Source organism: Geotrypetes seraphini, chromosome 13 (genome assembly GCF_902459505.1).
Source record: "Geotrypetes seraphini chromosome 13, aGeoSer1.1, whole genome shotgun sequence".
NCBI lineage: Eukaryota > Metazoa > Chordata > Amphibia > Gymnophiona > Dermophiidae > Geotrypetes > Geotrypetes seraphini.
This window is the reverse complement of record NC_047096.1, coordinates 74,937,583-74,959,526: the sequence shown is the minus strand read 5'-3', so window position 1 is coordinate 74,959,526 and position 21,944 is coordinate 74,937,583. Positions and strand designations below refer to the sequence as shown.

The following is a 21,944-nucleotide window of genomic DNA, read 5'->3' as shown; positions in this document are numbered from 1 at the left end:
GGAGCCCTGAGAGAAGCAGCATGCACACGCTGAGCAGAAAATACAAAAGCTCTCCTCTGTTTGCATTCATTAAGTGGAAAGAAGCCCGGAGCAGTGGGAAGAAATCCCGCCTGAGCAGCACGGAAAAGCCTGGCATGTCGGCCCCCCAGCTGCCTATAGTCCGGTCCCACCTCCTCCGGGGATATTTTGATGCCCTAATGGTTTAGTTGCTCAGGACAGAGCCTCCTTGAAGTGGATGCACCATGCCTGTGATGAAAGGGCTGCTGGCACCTCAGAACACCTTCCTCGACACCATTGCCACCAGATTCGATGGGACACGTAAGTATTTAACTCTAGGGACCACTTTCAATTGCATTCAACCCCCCTCTCCAGCCCTTTTTAAAAACAGAGCCTATATCTTGGGTTTGGTTTATGAAAAGAGACATCATGGGGGATTTAAGGGGGTTATGGGGGTGGGTTCTGCCTGTAATTTGTCAAGTTCTAGGATGACAGATGGCACCTGGCCAAAAATAAGAGGAAGAAAAACGTCTTTTGCACGTTTTAATTGCTGTCCCTGGCACTTGCAAGTGACCGATCGGGGGGAAGACAACTTTTGTGCTGCAGAAAAAGGACAAAAAGCATTTGGAAGATTTTTTGGTTTTAGTTCATAATTTTTTTTTATTGAGTTTAGTATATAAAGTACAAGGCAAGAAACCTGGATAGGCACGGGTCTGCCTGCTATATTACATTATGTCGATAATATATAGTGACTCTTTGCATTGGTGTGGAATATTTTTAATGGTAAAAGTTGCCGGCGTTTCCTTCCTGCCTGCCTTTCACCACTCCGATGCAAAGGGAGAGCTGCTTGTTTTGTTCGGGGCTCTGCTTTCATCCTGGGATTCATTATACTGTTGTCAAGAGCCCCCGGGGGGGGATTTGCAGCTGGTTCAACTGTGCTAGGCTGCTTTTCTTGCCTTTGCACCGAGCGGGCTCTGCTAAAGAGTTTTCGCACCTCTTTTTTTAAACATGGAGCGCAAGGGAGAAGGGAGCCGAGACGCGCGGCGAGGTCAGCCAAGGTCATGGACGGGCTTTGCTTGGCGCGATCGCTGTGCGAGAAGCATTTTGCTAAGACACTCAAACCCCCTCAGAGACACAAGAAACAAGCCGGTCTCACTGGAAATGCTGTCCAGAGCAAGCGGGCATAATATGAGCGTGAAAGAGGAACAGACTCAGGAGAATATCAGAAAATACGGCATTTCTTCACGGGAGGGCTGGTGGATTTATGAAATGGCCTTCCGATGCAGGAATATTACTCTCTTCGTTTAATTTATCCTTTATATTCCGCATATTCTACAATTCTATGCGGATTACAAATTATTCAGGTACTTGAGTAGTTTTCCCTAACTGTCCCGGTGTGTTCTCACTCTATCTAAGGTACCTGGGGCAACGTCACAAGGAACAGTGCAGGATTTGAACCCATAACCTCAGGGTGCCGAGGCTGTAGCTCTAATAGAAAGCCTTGCAGACTTAGCTGAAAAGAAGTAAAGAGAAAACCAGGTATCAACTGAGGTCTTCAGTCAGAACACAAAGAGGGTAGATAGATGGGCTAGGTTATGTATTCTCTGCTGTTTTGTTTCCAGCACTGGTCTGGAAAACAGGAAATCCCCCTTGGGTGCAGAACCTCTCCGGAAATGTTTCCTCCACTTTTGGAAACCTTTTTCCTTCTGGGTTGGGTTTTTTTTTTTTTTTTTTAATGTTTTGCTACAAGACTCAAAGGAATGTAATTTGATGGGTCAATGCTCAGATCTCAGGTGCTTTACGGCCATTTTTATGTGATATGCCGTCTTTCCTCTGCAGATATCAAATTGTGAACCTGCTGGGGCAGATAGAGAAAAAAAACTGAAGAGGACCTGATTACTAGTCAATGTAGGGAAGGGGTAAAACGCGGATCTCAACCGCAGGTCCTTAAAAACCTGAATTTATTGACAGCTGAGGTTTCATAGTTCATGTGTGCAGGTCCGCGTTTTAGCCCCTTATGCCACCGCTGCATCTGTTGCTGTTTCTGACCCCCACGGATCTGTGCCGACAGTCTTTTATTAATAATAATTAATTTGAGGAAACACTTTAGCTAAGGGAGGGCTGCGTTTTACCCCAGAGCTGCGGCAAGAAAATATATCTTGGTTTGGTTCAAGCCGGTCTTGAACCCAGATTGACAGGGCCCAAGACAATTGCCCTAACCTCTAGGCTACTTTAGCAGCTTGTGACCTAGTACAGTTTTGCCACTTTTAGACTCAGCATAGGTCATGGCTCTGACAGACCTCCAAGACACTTTAGCTCTGACGGACCCTAATACTTCTCCCTCCCTATGCTGAGACTAAAAATGCCACTTTTAGTCTTCCAATTGTTCAGCCTATTAAGGGTATTTTGCCAATTAATTTTGGTGCCTAATTTTAGGCACCCTTTATTGAATTTCCCTGTAAATGTCTGAAAAAAGGATTACTGGAGGCCAGGCATGGATAATGGTTAGCATAGGGCAAATGTAAGACCTACCGAGCCTGCACCATATATACATATGGCGGTAGGACAGATCAAAGGTCAGCATTCATATTTAGATGCACATGCACTGCAATGGTTTGACAAAGCTGGAGAAACCATGAAACACTTGTGGGCAGTAAATGTGGCAGAATGCATGTAAATCACAGTATTTTCTGTAAGCAACACATACATGCAGCAGCTCTGTCCTTGCTCCAGCCATGTGAATGCCCTCCCCCCACCCCTCCCTGGCAATTTACACACTAAGGGCTAGAACAGTGGTTCACAACCCTGTCCTGGAGGACCACCAGCCAGTCGGGTTTTTGGGATAGCCCTAATGAATATGCTTAAGAGAGATTTGCATATAATGGAGGTGACAGACATGCAAATCTACCCCATGCATATTCATTAGGGCTAGAAGATGCACTAATGTCAGCGATTGTCGCTAAACCTGTTTTCACAGCTGTAGTAACGATTGCTTTACCAACCCGACTCACAAAACGGCTCGCCTTGTGTTTTTCTCCTCGATCGCCCATTTTCCGATCTGGCCATACAAATTAGCTAAAACCCCATGCAAAGTAGCCAAATGATTGATACACTAACAACGCTTGGCTATGCAAAAAAAAAACCTAGGGGTTTTAGCGATCGGAAAAAAATGACTGAACTTTGTTACCAATAAGTCGCGTCCTTCTCTCATTGGGGAATTCCCTCTGCTGCATCACTGATGATGTCATCAGTAATGCGGCACACGGAAGGCCCCAATGAGAAAAGGCTGCAAAGCAGCCTGTTTAGCTGCCGGCACAACGCTGCTCTGGAGGGCTCGCGGTCAGCGGGGTTCAAATGGGAGGGAAGGATGGAGGGTCAGTGGGGGTTCAGCTGCGTGGGAGGGGTGGGTGCTCAAGGGTTCTGCTGCACAAGGGCTGGGAGGGAGGAAGGGAGGGAAGGAAGGATGGAAGTTAGGCAAGGGTTCTGCTGCATGAGGGAGGGAAGGATACACGTTGGATCACCAGGCTATAAGGGGGATTTAAAAAGGTACAACAGGGCGGGGGTGGGTGGGGTGTTTTTAAAACGTTCAATGAGGCAGGGGGTGTTTTAAAAAGATACTGAGGAGGGATTTAAAAAGGTCCAGCCTCTCTATCAAATTTAAGAACCCATTGTGGCCCACTAATCAAAAAGTTTGCCTACCCCTGATCTATCCCAATGCTGCTTACACCCCCCCCCCCCCTTACAGAATAATACATAGTTACTTGTGAAAGTGATAGTAAACTCTTCATTTACATATTCAAAATGCATGTACATATGGCTGGCCAAACAGGTTGAAAAGGACGGCAAAAGCTAGAAGGATGCTAGAATGCATAGGGAGAGGTATGGCCAACAGGGGAAAGGAGGTATTGATGCCCCTGTATAAGACTGGTGAAACCTCATTTAGAATATTGTGTACAGTTCTGAAGGCCGTACCTTCAAAAAGATATAAACAGGATGGACTCGGTCTAGAGGAAGGCTTCTAAAATGGTGTGTGGTCTTTGTGATAAAGCATATCGAGACAGACTTAAAGATCTCAATCTGTATACTTTGGAGGAAAGGTGGGAGAGGGGAGATATGATAGAGATGTTAAAATACCTACGTGGCGTAAATGCATATGCGTCGAGTCCCTTTCATGCGAAAGGAAGCTCTAGAATGAGAGGGCATAGGATGAAGTTAAGAGGTGATAGGCTCAGGATTGATCCAAGGAAATACTTTTTTACAGAAAGGGTGGTAGATTGGAACAGTTTCCCGGTAGAGGTGGTAGAGAAAGAGACTGTGAGTTCAAGAAATTGTAGGATAAGCACATGGGATCTCTTAGGGAGAAGAGATAGTGGATGCTGCAGATGGGCAGACTGGATGGACCATTTGGCCTTTATCTGCCATCATGTTTCTATAACCATAAAGCTCTATGACCTCACAATGCAGGTGTAAAGAGCCTTAGCCAATAGGAAGAGGAGATACAAATGTTAAGAGCCTTAGCCAATAGGGAGAGAAGGAGATAGTGGATGCTGCAGATGGGCAGACTGGATGGATCATTTGGCTTTTATCTGCCATCATGTTTCTATAACCATAAAGCTCTATGACCTCACAATGCAGGTGTAAAGAGCCTTAGCCAATAGGAAGAGGAGATGCAAATGTTAAGAGCCGTAGCCAATACGGAGAGAAGGAGATAGTGGATGCTGCAGATGGGCAGACTGGATGGACCATTTGGCACACGTAAGCAAAAAAGGTCTTATACCAGTGGTTCCCAAACTTATCCTGGAGGCTTCCAACCAGTCAGGTTTTCAGGATATCCACCATGAATAGGCAGGACATAGATTTGTATGTATTGCCTTCTTGAATATACTCTCTCAATTTAAAATAATAGTGACCTTACTCAAACGCCGTGCTAGGCCAACAATAGAACTAAGAAATCTTATCGGCTCACTATCAGAGACGAAGACTAGAATTCTCAAGAGCTCACGTTTAACTACCAGAGCTAGTCGTAGTTGTTAAAACACTATCAGGGCCATCATCGAGTATAATCTTATTTTCTCTGTGAGCCTGGATTTTTATTTTATTTTATTTACTCACTTATTTCATTATGTTTTGTTTTGTGGTAAATGTGCTTTGATTCAAGTACTCTCTTTACAGTAATATTCAGTTATTTTTTCTACTGGTACTGCTATGAACGTGTGGTACTTAGCTCAAAATCGAGAGCCGACTAGCGCCCACACCCGATTCGAAGGAAGATCTCCGTTTCGCCCTGTAGATTAACTGAGGGCTTCTTCAGAACAGCAAATGTTACGCAGCACTTGAAACTGAAGCTTTGCTAAATTTTATTTTGTTTAGCACGCTACGGACTAAGCCGGTACTTCCCACTGTCTTGCTAAAAGAAAAGTGGCCACATTCAACAATTATTTGTTGAATGAAAACAAATATTTTCTCCTAGTTATTTTTAAAGTATTTTCATGTAACTTCAAGCCCTGGCCCAGAAAGCTTCGTGAATTGAAGGTTCACCGGCCAGGAAGGTCACATAATTACAGTCATCTTCACCTGCAACCCACAAATAAATTAATTAAGATAAGCCTTGTACCATAGCCTAATTGAAAGTAATTATTTACATAGATATCCTCTTCAAAGTACATCCTTCTCTCCTTCTTCCTGGGTTGATACCCGGTGATTCATAAATTATGGCTCAGTCGCCACATGGCAACGTAGCCCTCCGTTCTTGATGTTGGGTTGCCAGGAACAGCAAAGAGGTTGTGGAGCTTTGAGCAAATCGAAAATACAATGGTTGCCTAGGGAACTCTGAGTCGTCTCTGGTATGTCTGGCTCTGGTATTGTCGCAAGGCCACAGATTCTGTCCAAACCATACTCTTTCATCTGTGGCTGTGCTACCTGGGTGCTGTGACATTACTGCTATCCCCTGTTATTAAATGATTTGGCATGCATTTGTACTGAAGATACTTTCATGGAGTAATTTCTCCAAATGGGTTCGTTTTGCACATGCCATGAGTCAGATTAACTGCTGGTGCTCTTTTCAATAATTGTATTGTGCCAAAGATAGCTTCCTTCTAAGTTCATAGGATGTAATGTATGCAGATATAGATACCAGCTCTGTGGGTGCTGGGTGCTGCTCCCCCCCTCCCCCAAATATTCTATGCTGTACTGCATTGAAATTTAGAGCAGTATGCTCCATGCTGCAGACTAGTATGGAAAGGCAGAAAGGAAGCGCTTTTGTATCCCAGTTAAAGCTCCTGCCTCCTCTTGAAGCTGATTGGCTGGCTGGCTTTGACCAGAGGGCTGCAGGAAGAAGGAGGAGCTTGTTCAGCCTATTGGCCGCCTATGTCTGGCTGAAGAGCTGCAGGGAGAGGAGGGAACTGCTGTAGCCACAGTTTCCAGTGGGGAGGAGAACAGCAGAGAGACACTGAGAAATGGAAAGAACACTAATTCACATAACTTTATTAATATTTTATATATTTTACCAAAGTAATAAATTTAACAGGTTAAAAAAAAAAGAAAAAAAGCGATAGAAGTACTGAGAGAAGATTAGATGAGACTAGAAAGGGGTGATGGGAACTGAAAGGAGTTACTAGAAGGAGGAAAAATTATTTCGTGAAGATCTGGAAGAGGCAGAAAGGAGATGTAAGGGGTAGAGAGGCTGGGGGATGGGGACAGCTGTGAGGAGAGCAATAGATGGGTTGAGAAAGGGTGAAGGAGACTGAAAGAAGAGAATGAGGGAATGGTAGAAGAAGAACATAAGAATTGCCGCTGCCGGGTCAGACCAATGCTGTTGTGAAGTGCTGGAGGTGACAGTAAAGAGCTATAAGGGAAAGAGAGGCTGACGGGGAAAGAGTACGTTTACCGGATATTCCCGATTTCAAACTCCTGTCCCTGGCTCCTTCTTGTTTGCAACCTTCTGTCTCTGGTTTTTGAAATGGGGACAATTTGACCATAGAGATTTCCTCTATATCATTAAATTGAAAATATTTGTTCATTTTTAATTGAAAATCTTCACAAAATTTTGGTTCTGCAAGCAATGTATTATCAAATCTCCATACAGATCTACTATTATCCTGATCAACAATTTTAAGTTCAACCCATGATGTTGGCATTGTCATCTCGAGGCGGGGACTCTAGATCAGTGTTTTTCAACCTTTTTACACCTATGGACCGGCAGAAATAAAAGAATTGTTCTGTGGACCGGCATCGGTCTGTGGACCGGCGATTGAAGAACATTGGACTAAGTTGTGGGCCAGACCCCGCCCATCTCTACCCAATCTCCACCCCAGACCCCGCCCCCATAATAGTACTAATTGCACCTTGCATGTCCCGTGCCTCATCTGGAAGCCTTCCCTCTGACGTTGCAACGTCAGGCGCAGGATGCCCGTAGGAGCTACTGCCCATGGCTTTGTGCACTGAATCAGTTAGGAAGAGGGAGCTGGCTCAAAGATAACGCCGCATCGATTGCACTGTGGACCGGCGGTTGAAGAACACTGTTTTGGGCCTGATGCACGTGTTGGCCCTGTGGACCGGTAGGAAATTTCTGTGGACCGGCACTGGTCCATGGACCGGTGGTTGAAGAACACTGCTCTAGATCATTTATTATTCTATTGTCCATTCATTTTGGCTTTGTGGAAATCGATATGGAGCCAAATAAACTGTTTACTAGAAAATCTTGTGGCTTTATCATATGATACTATATTATTTGGAATGTCAATGAGGGAAAAAAGTCAAATTTCTTCAAATAATAATAAGTTATTACTTATTATGACAGGAGTAGCCATTCAACAAATTACATTTAATTGGAAAAATTGGAGCAGACTTAATTACAGTTTCTGGTGGACCTCTCTGTGTCATATATTTAAAATGGAAAGAACTTTAGCTACACAAAAAGGAAATTTTAATAAATTTCAGGAGGTTTGGGGTCCATTAATAGAATTTTCTGATGAGTGAATATCATTTTTCCCTATATTGGTACAATTGTAAAGTGAGGGGGGGAGGGATTTCAGATCTGTTATTAAACGTTTAGGCAAACGGAAAAGATTATATAATATGTTATGAGATATATGTAATCACATTTGAAATAGTGGGGATGGAGGGGTGGGTTTAAATATTATAACTTAAGTTGTATATGAAAGTTAATCAAGTGATATTGTATAAGTTTAAATGATATTGTCTGATACACTTGTTGTAAGATGTAAAATGAATAAAGAATTTAAAAAAAAAGAAAAAAAGAAATAGGGACAGAGGCACCTTAATGGTACTATATTGCCTTGCATTTATGTGGTCCATGTCTCCATGGTCCATCTCTTGTCATGACCCCCTATCAGCAGTCCCTCCTTTCCCAGATCCTTTCTTCCAGTGTCAGCATTACAATGTACAGCAAAGTGATACAGAGTCTCCACTCAAGTACTCTGTGTATTTCTGCTGAGTGGGATCTGGTAGAGATGCATAGCAGGATAGAGAACAGGTTCTATATCACATATAGTACTTTATAATGGGGAAGGGAAGGGGCGGGGAATGGGGACTTGTATACCACCTTTTGATGGCTTTGGCATTCAAACCTGACATTCAAAGCGGTGGGTACTGAAAGATTAAGGGGCTTGCTCAGGATCACAAGGAGCAGAAGTGGGATTTGATCTCACAACCTCTGCAGCAGCTCAACCAGTGAGCCACACCTGACACCAAAAGGCAGGAGCTGGAAGCTGCCCCAAGTACAAAAGTACTTGTATAGTTGTAAATTGCTTTGAATGCGGTTGCATGGTCTACGAGTCCCGATCCCTTTCCCTTACATGTGACCATTAAATTTATGAACTGCAAACAAAGTACATAAATATGCATTATCTATGCAAATATGCATTACCTATGTGCAAAACGAAACAAATTGTGGACCACCTACAAGGAAAATTATACGATGTGCAGGAGATCGCTCACAAAAGGGCACATAACCGGAATTATGAAAACAATCTCATCAAGGTATAAAAAGCGTACCACTAAAGGAAACCATACTTCTCCATAGAGAAGATAAAGCACAATGTTGGGTGAATGAATGAAACTGTGAGTGCCACGAACTCATCTTGTGAGAGCTGCGCCCGAACAAGAAAACCAAACATGTTTTTTTAAGTTGAATCGGTAAAACAAACATTGGGCGAACTAGCAAAAGAGTAGATAAATAAGAAAGACTGGTAGAGAAAGATCAACCTTCCAATAGCCCACTGAAGATGGTGCAGAACTAAATATTGCATCTGTATTTAACAACTGAATTAAAAAACAAAAACGGAGAAACACCTCTACAAAATATCACATTCAATCAACAAAAGTAGAGATGCTTCAACTGGGACTTCAGGGCACTAAAACAAACATCAGACTCAACGCAACCTGTGTTTTGCCACCTTAGTGCCTTTTTCAAGAGTCAAACTGTTGATATATTCTGTTTTTTGGAGAATGACACTTCATATATTGGTACACAAAAAAAAGCCCAAACACTGCAATATTAATCTTATGTCCAAATAAATCAAGCTAATATGAAGCCTCCCATAGGAGAGGCCTTAAGCAACTTGGGCCAATCAGAGCCTTAGGCCTCTCCCTGACACATCCCAGAATGCACCAGGGAGGTAAGGCCCACTATTTTGAAGAGATGAGCCTGCTAGCCAGAGGGAATAGGCATCCCTCCATCCAGCCTTTGTAAACAAGGTAGTGGGGGCAGGAGGAATCGTCGGAAGCATAGGGGGGGTCATTGGGGGTACAATGGCAGGGGCGGGAGGGAGTGGTCATCTCTCCCACTGCCAGGGGGGTGTCAGGGGTTGTTGTATGGTAGTGGGAGGGAGTGGGCATCTCTCCCACTGCTGCAAGGGTGTCAGCGGTTGTATGGCAGTGGGACAGAGTGGCCATCTCTCCTGCTGTTGGTGGATGTATGTGTGGGGGGGGGGGGGAGGGGGTTGCTTAGTGGCAGCAAAATTTTTAGGCAGGTCTGATCTGTAAAGCCTTACTTTCCTGTCAATGCCTAAGCCAATCAGGGCTCAGGCACTGACCAGATAGGCTACAACAGCTCAGACCTGCCGGAAAATTTTACTCACATATGTAGGACAGCAAGGATAGAAAATCACCTGGCGATAATAGAGAATTGCCTGGAGTGCTTCTTTAAATATTAATGACCTCATTGTAATACATTTGCATGTCAGAGTCAGAGACTTCTAGGAAGCTCGGAAAAGACCATTGTAAGCCATTTTGATAATCCACCGCTAAAATACAAGGACACTAAACCGTCTGGAACCGGTTTAGCAACCATGTTAAAGTTTTGAGAATCTTCCCCTGAAGAGAGACAAAAAGTTTAAGTAAAGAGAAATGAGAGGAAGACCTGGAAAAGAATTCACAGAAAATAAAAAACATGAAGGCACAGAAGAAACATAAAGAAACAACCAAGAAAAAGCAGAGATCAAGGACAAAAAACTGTAGACACAATAGTTAAAAAATTGTTTAAGTTTAGCAAAGATTTCTGTGCTAATGAGGCTGTATCAGGGATGGGGAGTGGATAGTATTTACCCTTCTCCTTCAGCTCTAAGGTCTCCAGGATTAACATGCTATTTTACTGGACACATGAGGGAACAGGAGGGAATTGTGGCTTATGTGATGTCAAGATCTGAAAAATCTCTTTACAAACCTGTTCCTCCGGCAACTCTGTAATGGAGAGGACCGATAATCAAATGACAAATTGAAAGAGAAGCGGAGAGGAATATCATTTCCAATTTTCACAAAAGTGGAAACATTCACCCCCTCCCTCCCCCTTCCCCGTTACATCCCATGGGAGACAGTAGGGATGGATCAAGTGAGCTCATTATGCTGCATTGGCAAAGAAATAGCATAGCAGGAACCAGAAGAGGTGACAGGAAAGATATGTGTTTCTTGGTCTGATTTCTCTCTTGGCTCAGCTAACTGAGCCCTGGCTTGCTTTCTCGCTCCTAGTACTGCTCTACTGCTCAACTCCTGACTCAGCTCAAGGCTGACTTTTGCAATGTGTGATCTTTGTGGCTGCACAGGGCACCACGAATGAGGGTATATTGCTACAGTGGTGCCTCACCCCCATGTCCTTCTAAATCAGTGTCGCTCAAACTTTGTTTTAGCTCTGGCACACTAAACGGAGCAAATATTTTTCATGGCACATTATAATTGAAATGATAAAATTGCAAAACCAATAAAAACTTAAATTCAAGAGTTATTTATTTAACATCCTTTAAGCTATGTATGGCTAATTGTAACAATGGGAAACTAAAGTAGATAGAATAGAATTGATAATCAATGTGATAGATGTGCTTGTTTTTGAGTGCAAATTAATTCAAAATGCAGCTCGATAGTTGACAAACAAACACGCATTTTGTCATCCACCATCTGCAGTTCTCTCTTTTTCAATTTAATTTCTGTCAGAGCTGAAAATCCAAGTTCGCAAAGATAAGAAGATTCAAATGGTAAAAAAAAAAAAAGCCTCGATTGCTTTGTTGCTCAAGTTAGCATAACTATTGCATAAAAAATAAAATTACTTGCCATTAATCTAAGCTAGTCTAATCTTCATTTTATATACCGAATCTACTCCCTAAGGAGCTCGACTCGGTTTACAGTACGTTAAAAAATGAAACATAACAAGTAAAAACCGTAGGAAAAAAACAGAAATTGGTTAGATTAGATGGATGGAAAAAGTTAGAAAAAAGTTTGTTGAATTCCAAGGGCCAATCACGTCAAAGAATTCTGCTCGTCTTGAGCGGTTTTATCCTTACACACACAGACACTCATAACATTGACAGACTCTTGCGTATGTGTCATGTAATCTAGTATACATACTTATGAAGGGAATTTTTTAAAATAAAAGTAATATTCTGGAATCTCTTGTGGCACACCACTGTGCTGTGGCATACCTTTTGAGAGAGACTGTTTTAAATCATGAGGGAAATTCTATACCAGGGATTCGGTCTGCTGGTCTTCCTTTCTTCCTGTCTACTCATTTAATTCCATCCTCATCCAAGAGGGAACTTCATTCTTCTCACCAGCATTTACTGTCCAGGCAGATGTTTCTGGATATCAGCAGAAACTCTAGTTTCTCTGTTATGGGTCCCAACACTTTGGAACGCTCTCCTGTTATATTTGCGATCCGAAAAATCTCTTCAACCATTTAAATCTCAACTGAAAACTTATTTTAAAGTGGCGTTTGAAAACTATTACAAAATTGGAGTGAGGAGTTAGGGATTCAGATATCACTTATTGATTTTAGTCAAGCAATTCTTCGTTTACCTAAAATTATTACAGGTTTTGTATGGAAGGAATGTACATATAGAGTGATACATAGGGCCTATTTCTCACGAATACAAGCTTTTCATGTGGGATTAGAAAATTCTCCAAAATGTTTTAAATGTGATAAAGATCTCAATACGTTATCTCATGCCTTTTGGCAATGTCCTTTAATTAAGTCTTTCTGGTCTGCCATCCTATCTTATTTGGGATAGTCCTGTGGTGGGATCTCCAAGGGGGGTGCTATTTGGTAAGGCAGCTGCCTGTGGGGTATATGGTCAAGGAAGATGCCTTTTATTTCAGAAAGCTTGTATGGTGGGTCACAAATAAATTCTGCAATATTGGTTGCGATCGGAACCTCCTAGTTTTTGGCATTGGAGGAACCAATTACATCGTGTACTTTTAATTGAAGTTTGGGAGGTTCGTCGTTATCCTAGACGAACTCATCTCTTTATGAAAATTTGGGACCCCTATATTCATAAACTTTCACTCAGAGCACGAAGATTGATTCTTAATGAATTGCATTGAAGCTTTTATTGCCTTTATGGTATCCTAGACCTGGCTGTCTTTGTCACCTTTCAAACTGGGAGGGAGGGGGGAATGGGAAGGAGGGAGGGGAGATGGGGAAAGGGGGGGGGGGCTGAGGTTTGTCATAAAAAATATTTGGAAGAATGATTGCATTTAAATAGAATTTGTGGATTGAATTTTCAAAATGTATGAAATCATTTGTAATGAATGTCTATATGTATTACATAAATGTTTATTTACTTTACTCCTTCAATAAAAATGTTAAAACGTAAAATGGCGTCTGAAACTTGTTCCTGATAGTTGACTTTTCTTTTTCTTCATTCTTCCTTTTTTTTTTTTTTTTTTTTAAATTTCACTCTCTTTTTGTTTTTTTTCCTGTTTGGTTTTTCCCTATGATATTGTAAACCCTTCCTGCCACTGTCTACCTACTTGTGTCCAGTTTTGTTAATTTGTCTCTGCCTATTTCCCCCGTCTGTCTTTATTGATTTTTACAAAAAATAAATAGAACCAAGAGAGGCTGTTAAATAAATCTATATCCACATAGCACAACCTCAAGAGTATAGGATAACAAGTCCAAGTGTTACTCTTAAGGGAGAAAAGACCTCAGTGTCTAATAGGGAAAATCAAAGCAACCCATATAGACAGGCTAGTTGCAAATATCACTTGCAGCCAGCAGACACATCCTCGGTCAAAAACTCCCAAAAAGTTGAGGACACAATTTCACAGTGAATTTCAACAGTCTTAATTCTAAGTCTCAAAAAATTTTCAAAAAAACACTTATCTGAAAATTGTTGTCTTCTCAATCAAATTGCAAACACAAGAACTTGATCCTGGAGCTTGGAAGGAGGAGAAAATCACTCCATAGGAGACAAACTCAGAGCATAGCAGCTACTAAATATCACCACTAGCATAATCCAACAGGGTTCCCTGTTTCGCTGGTGCGCTTCTTCAGGGATTTGCTGGAAAAAAAACACAAAAACAGAGCTTAAAAAAAACTCTAAAAGGACAGGAAAACATATATTCCACTGCAGCTCAACTCACAGCATCGATTCACCCGCTTCAATTTCTGTTATAAATTGCTCACTTTCACCCTCTCCCCACCCTACCCAAGGGCCAGCATCTAAACTCAACTGAACTAAACTAAAACTTAGTTTGGAGCTCGCCTCGGTTACATTAAGAAAAGGAAAAATACAGAAGAACTAAAACAAGGGAGGTAGAAGTAATTTCCAAAGTGCTTGGCGAACGGAATTGTCTTCAAAGCCTTCCTGAATGAAAATAAGGGGCCTAAGCTTTTTAACGAGAACGGCAAGTTATTCCAGAGCTCCGTCAATATGAAGGGGAAAGAATGACTAAATTGCTTAATAGACTTATTTTTAACCCCCCCCCCTCTTTCCAGCACTCCAACTCTCCATCCATCCTCTATCCCTTACCCCTTCATCTGAGCTCCTCCATCTAGTGTTCCGCCCTTTCTGTCAGACCACTCCTTTCCCTGCTTTTCTCCCTTCCCCTGGTCTGGAAATGCATGTCTCCCTTCTTTCTCACTTGCCTCCCAACATGGTTCTGCATTCTTGCCTTGCCTCTTGCTTGGGTCCAGTTCCCCCCGCCCCCCCCCCCCACCTGTAACATTCTCATGGGCCGCCAGCAGCATCAGCACTGAAAACAAGCTGTTTCGGCTTTATCTCCTGCCTCATGAGACATAGTTTCCTGTGTCCATCTAAGCAGAACACTGAAAGAGAGAACAATTCTGGGGCTGACCAAAGCAGCTCTTTTCCTTTCTAACACTGCCGGCAGCCCACAGGATCATGTGTATTCTGTGTGTGTATGGGGGGGGGGGTGGTAAAGAGATACTGCATTGCATGGGGGGCAGAAGGAAACTGGAATGGAAAATCTTTTACCTAGAGCACGAAGTTTGATTCTTAATGAATTACATTGAAGCTTTTGATGCCTTCATTGTATCCCAAAACCTGGATGTCTTTGTCACCTTCCATCCTGGGGGGGAGGGGGGAATGGGAAGGAAGGAGGGAGGAAATGGAAGGGGGGGGGGGACTAGGGTTTGTCATATAAAAATATTTGGAGGAATGATAGTATTTAATAGAATATATGGATTAGCATTTTCAAAATGTGTGAAATCATTTGTAATGAATATATATTTGTATTATATAAATGTATATTTACTTTCTTCCTTCAATAAAAATGTTATGACATAAATACAAGGGTATATATAAGGGAGATCTGCATGGGTATGTACAGAGGTTATATATAGAGAGGGAGAGGTACATAGGTATTTTTGTTGTTGAGGTTTGAAGGCATCTTGTCTACACTAGGGTTAAAGAAGCCCTGCACATGAGTTACTGCATTGTGTGACATTTCCATCCCTAGGGATGAACCTGTCAGGGTTAAGTCAGGTGCTAAACCAGTTCCCAGAGTCAGGAAACCAGTTGAAGGTAGAGTCTCAGAGGCTGTAGAGGACAGGGCTGCCTATCCTGAAGGGAATGAGCTTGACTTTGACCCAGAACCTATTCTAGAACCAGAGCCTGTCAGGAAAGCAAGCTCCCTTAGAAAGTTCAGTCAGTTCCCAAACTGTAATATCCCCAGTGAACTGAGAGGGAGCCAGAGAGCAGTCAAACCTGTGCCCCAGCCACCTAAGCTAGGGAGTGGCTTTAACTTAAAACAGCTCTCAGAGTCTGAAGCAGGCAGCTTAGGAAGACCTGGCAGACAGGACTCTCCTGGCCAGGCAAAGGCAAGGCACAGGCCAGGAACCCGTGGAGTGGCAGTGCCCTGAAGCTTTGAATACTCCAGAGCTGGAAGTCCCAGAGGAATGTATGGAGATAGCAGAGTTTGCAATGCCTGGAGCTGAGTCCCTGGAACCGATGGAAGTGAGTTTGGCAATTTCCTGCCAGTGATTTAATTTGCTCTTTTTTGGATATTTTTGTTGGGACAATGGACAAATGAAGTAGCTACCAAGGAACTGTGTTTGAGAAGGGTTGTTTGGTTTTATTTTTTGTTGCACAGCAGTGGGGGCTGGGCTGGAAGCAGTGCTGGAATTGTGCACAGCACTAATTGAGCTGGGACTGAGCTCCTAGGAAGCTGGTGTGTTTTTTTCTGTTTGCTGCATTGCAAGACAGTGACTTTAAGACTTGGGGGAGGGATCACAGAAGACCTCGGGTAGGGAATTTTGTGGGTGCTTGTTAAAAGCGAACCCAGCAATTCTGTTCCCAATTCCCAGGGACTGGAGAGTTGCTATGGCCTAGTGAGGCAAAGTTTTGAATTGCATTGCTCTGAAGTTTTTTTTTGTTGTTTAAACTGCAAGTGTGAAGAGCAGGACTGTGATAACCTAAAGCCCAGGTCTCCATAGCGTGGAGTGGAATTGTTGTTGGGTATTTTTTTTGTTTGTTTTTTGTTTGGAGCAGTATGGAGCTGCCCAGGACATGATTATGAACTTGAGGCTACTTACCTGGGGCAGAGCTTGAGTTTTGCTTGTTGGACTACAAACTGACTACTATGAACTGTTTGCTTGTTGAGTGAAAGCCAGTAAAATAGTTTTGTTTCCTTTTTTTTGTGGATTAAACTTACTGCAATGGTCTGAAAGCCTTTTGGTTTCTTATTATTACACCAGAGCACTGTATTACCATGTAGGGCAAGGGTCCCCAAAGTCCCTCCTTGAGGGCTGAATCCAGTCGGGTTTTCAGGATTTCCCCAATGAATATGCATGAGATCTATGTGCATGCACTGTCTTCAATGCATATTCATTGGGGAAATCTTGAAAACCAGACTGGATTCGGCCCTTAAGGAGGGACTTTGGGGACGCCAGGGTTCATGCTGCCACCTGTTGGCGGTCCCGACTAGTGACAATTGGCAATCTCTAACATTCCAGGAATAAAAGGTCAGCGTCGTTCTCTTCTAGCAAAAGTGACAATATGTATTAGGATAGGGTTACCCTATGGCTCCGGAAAAAGGAGGATGGATTGAGGCATCCAGGTTTTACTTCTACCTTTTTCCTAGGAAGTTAAGCCCGGATGTCTCAATCCGTCCTCTCCTTTTTCTGTAGCCATAGGGTAACCCTATATCAGGAGGACTTCCTGTCTGAGAACGATTCCCACAGCAGAGTGAAAGCCATGTGTGATAAAATTCACCTTCCCAGGTGACAGCGGTTTTTGTAACAGGCAGGAAGCTGAACAGATGCTTTTTTCGTGGCTTGGAGACCCCTCAGACATTTTCTATCATGGTTGTCTAACTTTCAGGGCCCAGTTGGGAATTATGTCATATTTGTGCTGAGAATGAGAAGGCAGGGTTCCGAAACACATCCATTCAAGACTCCCCTCTCAAATTATGATACACGCTTATTATAATCCACCAGGCTCCTTGATATAATGAGCACTCACTGGCTTCCCATTCTCTCCTGGTGCATTTTAATGAAGTGCAGCTCCTGTTAGGAGCAAAGAGCCCTCTGGTTATAATAATCATTCTCTGGGGGAAAAGATGACATTGAAGCGAAACCGCCGTGCAACTCAAACTGCTTATGTTCAGAATGAACTTGGGAAAACTCACAGAAAGGGAGCTTGCAGCCTGTGTGCAAACTTCATTCACTGCTGAATAGAGATCACCAGGGCTGTTTTTGTGGGACAAGTTGGTGCCGAGTACCGACATCTTTTCTATTGCTTGCTAAAATTGAACCGTAATCCTCAATAGTAATGAAAGAGCCCAAGCTATGCAGATATAAATGTCTCTTAAAATTTTTTTAAAAAATATTTTAACATTTTTATTGAAGGAATAAAGTAAATAAACATTTATGTAATACATATAGACAGTAGTGTACCTAGCATATTTGACACCTGGGGCCCATCATTTTTTGACCCCCCCCCCAATCTGTATGAAAAACATGATTTTTAGTAACAAGCCACATGTCACACATGAGTACCTAGGAAAGGCAGCATCTTACATACTGCAGTGAGCAGTACGTCAATACACCCATTGTAAAACTAAACAAGCCAGACTAGTACAGATCAATCCTACACAGTCAATCCTAACAGAAAACCATGTCTTTCAAACACACAGAAAACACCTTCGCCTAGTATGGAATATGTAATCACAAACTAACCCCTCCCCCTTTACAAAACTGTAATGTGGTTTTTAGCCACGGTGGTAACAGCTCTCAGATGCTCAAAGAATTCTGAGCATCAGAGCTGTTACCACCATGGCTAAAAAATGCTCTACAGTTTTGTAAATGGGGAGATAGAAAAAAATATGTGGACAAAGGTTAAACTTGAAGCACCAAGAAGCTGGACTCTGCATACAGTGCAACACCACAGAAACAGCAATGCAGCTCCCCTAAAGCAAAAAATAAATAAATACATTTTCTACCTTGTTTTCGCTGGTTTCTGCTTTCCTCATCTTGTCACTCCCTTCATCCACTGTCTATTCTCTCTCTGCCCCTTCTATATGGCATCTTCTCTCCTTCTATTCCCCTTCCAGAAACTTTATGCCTCCCCCTTCCATCTCTCCCTTCACTCCCATTTGTTCTGGCATCCATCTTCTTCCCTTCCCTCCTCCAATGGTCTGGCATCTCTCTCCTCTCCTTTCACCCAACTTTCATCTCTCTCCCACAACTCCATGGTCTGGCATTTCACTCTCTCCTCTCCCTTCCCCCCACTTTCATCAGCATCTGCCCCCTTTCTTTCCCTCCAACCCAATTCCATGCAGTATCCTTCCCCCTTATGTCTCTTTCCCCTTTCCCTGCACACCAATACCATCAGCTTCTGCCCCCTTTCTCTACCTCCACCACGCTTCCATACCACCCTGACCCCCTTTCTCACCCTCCATACTTTTCCATACCACCTTGACCCTTTTTTCTCCTTCCACCACCCTGCTATGCTCCTTTTTATCTCCATCCAAATCAGCAAGGTCCCGCAATGACTACTTCTGCTGCCTCTGCTCCGGAAGAGGTAAGTGACATCGGAAGGGGTGGGCCAGCAGACGCAGGGAGTTGCAGCAAGGTTCCGTGATGACTGCGGCTGCTGGTCTACCCCCCCCCTCTGACGTCACGTTCCTCTTCCGGAGCAGAGGTGATAGATGCAGTCATCGCGGGACCTTCCTGCACGGCTGCCGACTCTGCTCTGGAATAAGTACGGCAGCCGCGCTGAGGTGCCATTTATATCAGCGTGGGAGGTTCCAGACCCGGCCAGCTGTGCACCCCCTTGGAGTGTGCACCCAGGGTGGACCGTGAACCCCCCCCCCCCTTGTTACGCCACTGCATATAGATATTCATTAAAAATGATTTCATAACATTTTGAAAATTCAATTCACATATTCTATTAAATACACTCATTCCTCCAAATATTTTATATAATGAAACCTAATCCCCCCCTCCCCTTCCCCCCTCCCTCCCAGAATGGAAGGTGACAAGGATGTGCGATTCGGGAGAAGATTCCACCACCATTTATGCAGCAAAGATACCGAAATTGGTAAATCCTCACATTGATTGAAAAAAATAATGTCTATCACAAACTCCACAAGAAAGACCCGATCTCCGTATTTTAAGAGACATTTAAAAGCACATTTTTTTCAAATGGCTCTCCCGAATTGGATAATAGAATGGGGACCGCCATCTGCTTTAATTTGTATTCATTTGTACTGATTCGTGTTGATTTGGATTTATTTCATGTAACAGTTTTAGTGGATATGTTTTAGAAATGTTCATTTCATTGATGCTCTCAAGCTCTGCCAGTGACGGATCTGTGCCGGGAGTTGTATTAAGACCTGCCCTAAAATATGACTATTTGCTATCAGGCCGCTTCAAAGACTTTTCTATCTCTTAAATTTGTTTTATTTTAAATTTTTTATCTTCTTTCATTCTTTCTATTTCTTTGATTTTTGATCTTGGAAATGTTATTACATATTTTTAGTTTATCAGGTACTTTAGCTAAATTGTGAGCATTCGGGACGATAGGGTCGTTTTTCTCAAGTACCTAATTTCATTGTAGTTTGATACTTTGTAAACTGCTTAGGTCAGTAAAATGCAGGTAGATCAAATCTTAAACCAACATAAATATAGAGCACCCCTGCACCCCCCCAAGAGAAGCAGTGCTTCAGCCATGGGAGAATGTGGTGATGCAAGCGGTAGCCACCTAACATACAGTTCAGTTTCAGCAAAATGAGGGGGGGGGGAGGGAGAGAGGGAGGGGGAGTCACAAGCTAAAGAGGCTGAACTGTCTAGATCAGTGGTCCCCAACCCTGTCCTGGAGGACCACCAGGCCAATCGGGTTTTCAGGCTCGCCCTAATGAATATGCATGAGAGAGATTTGCATATAATGGAAGTGACAGGCATGCAAATCCGCTCCATGCATATTCATTAGGGCGAGCCTGAAAACCTGATTGGCCTGGTGGTCCTCCAGGACAGGGTTGGGGACCACTGGTCTAGATAATAAAAGGTAGAAAAACAGTCTTATTTTGGTTTAGTGATTTGTATATGTCAGCTTTGGGAAGCTGAATGTGCATCTCTGATATTTTTGTAGCTTGTACATTAAACCCCCCACCTCCACCCCCCTTTTATGAAGCCGCGTTAGGCTTTTTTATTGCCAGCATTAGCTCTGACACATAGGAATTCTATGAGCATTGGAGCTAATTCCAAAAGCCTAACGCAGCTTTGTAAACGCAGGGGGGGCAGTCAGGGTAAAAAAGGAAATGCATTTTTGGTTCTAGTTCTCTGGAGTTACACTTTATACAGTATAGGCAGAGTTCAGTTTCTTGGGACTTCCAGTTCATTTTTTGGATTGCATATTCTATTTCTAATAAGTGACCATTTTTTCTGTAGCTCCTTCCCTATCTGCATATACAGTATGATCAGGGTTAGGCATTTTGTGGGCAAGTACCGTGTTTCCCCCCAAAATAAGACAGTGTCCTATTAATTTGGGGTCCAAAAAACGCACTAGGGCTTACTTTGGGGGATGTCTTATCTTTTTCATGTACAACAATCATCTCTCCCTTCCTCTCCTCCACCCCAATTCTTCCTCTTTCCTTTCTACCCTACCCCTTATGCAGCATCGTTCTATCCCTCCCTCCCTCCCTCCCATCCCCCTGTGCAACAGAACCCCACTGACCCTCCCACCTGAGACTGGCATTCCTCTGCTCTGAGGCCTCCTACAGCAGCAAGGGTGGGGGTTGCTGAATCGACGAGTCCGATTTTTTTCAGCAAATCAGGCAGCACTAGTGTCAAGGATGGAGTCGTGGAGTGTCGGGGACATTCAGGGGGGTTCGGGGGTCAGTCTTAATTAGGGCTTATGTTTGGGGTAGGGCTTATATTAGAAGCATCTTTAAAAATCATGCTAGGGCTTATTTTCAGGATACGGCTTATTTTCGGGGAAACAGGGTAGTTTCTGTGTAACTCTGTTTTGCTGTTTTTGAACAAAGAGGTGTGTTTATGTTCTGGTCTAATATTTGCAGAGCTGCCTTTTCATAGACTCTGTGACCAATTGCAGGGGCTCACCCTACCCCTTAGAGAGGGTGCTGCATACCAGTGCTGGCACCTTTTCTTGCTACAGAAAAGCACTGGGGATGTAGAAACTGGGCTAGATCTGCTGGAAAACTTGCTTCAGGCTCATTAGAAGCTGACTATGCAGAGAGCGACAGCTGCAGAAAAATACTTGCGAGTCAGCAGTAGACTCGCCTTCCTCAAGAGTACAACAAGGACAACTGCCTTGCCTCTATAATGCTCTGCAAAAAAATTTGAAACTCTGTTTGAATGTGTGTTTTCAGGACTTGCAGCATATTGTTTCGAAACTATTACAGACGATGGGTCTGTAATTACCGGCACACACTGCATCTTCTATACGGCGGTACATTTTCCAAACCTGTTTCCAGGATTGGCTCAAGAGATTACTGTGCCCCACCCCTCGGTCCATGCTCCGCCCTGCTCTGTTCCATTCCCTACCCCTCAGCCGCTTTCCTGCTTCCTCCTGCTACTGCCTGGTCCTGGCGGGATGTGGCTTCATAAGCCAGCATCAGGGTCAAGCAGTAGCATCATAGGAGGGAAGAGGAAAGTACTGCACTTCCCTTAACTGATGCTGGTCCTCTTTCCTTGTGGCAGCTGGACTAAGAAGCTGGGGAGTGTGTGGTGCAGTGGT

The 21,944-nt window shown here is 43.3% G+C and overlaps 1 protein-coding gene across 1 annotated transcript in view; it reads left to right on the top strand.

Moving 5' to 3' along the window:
• The first annotated feature begins 230 nt into the window (after positions 1 to 230).
• The window catches only part of LOC117347455 (potassium voltage-gated channel subfamily H member 4-like), a 188,320-nt gene continuing 166,606 nt past the window's right edge, over positions 231 to 21,944 (top strand). The window contains exon 1 of the mRNA XM_033918434.1: positions 231 to 318. Coding sequence (XP_033774325.1) covers positions 243 to 318 — 76 coding nt within the window. The 5' untranslated portion in view covers positions 231 to 242. The remainder of the gene's footprint in view (positions 319 to 21,944) is intronic.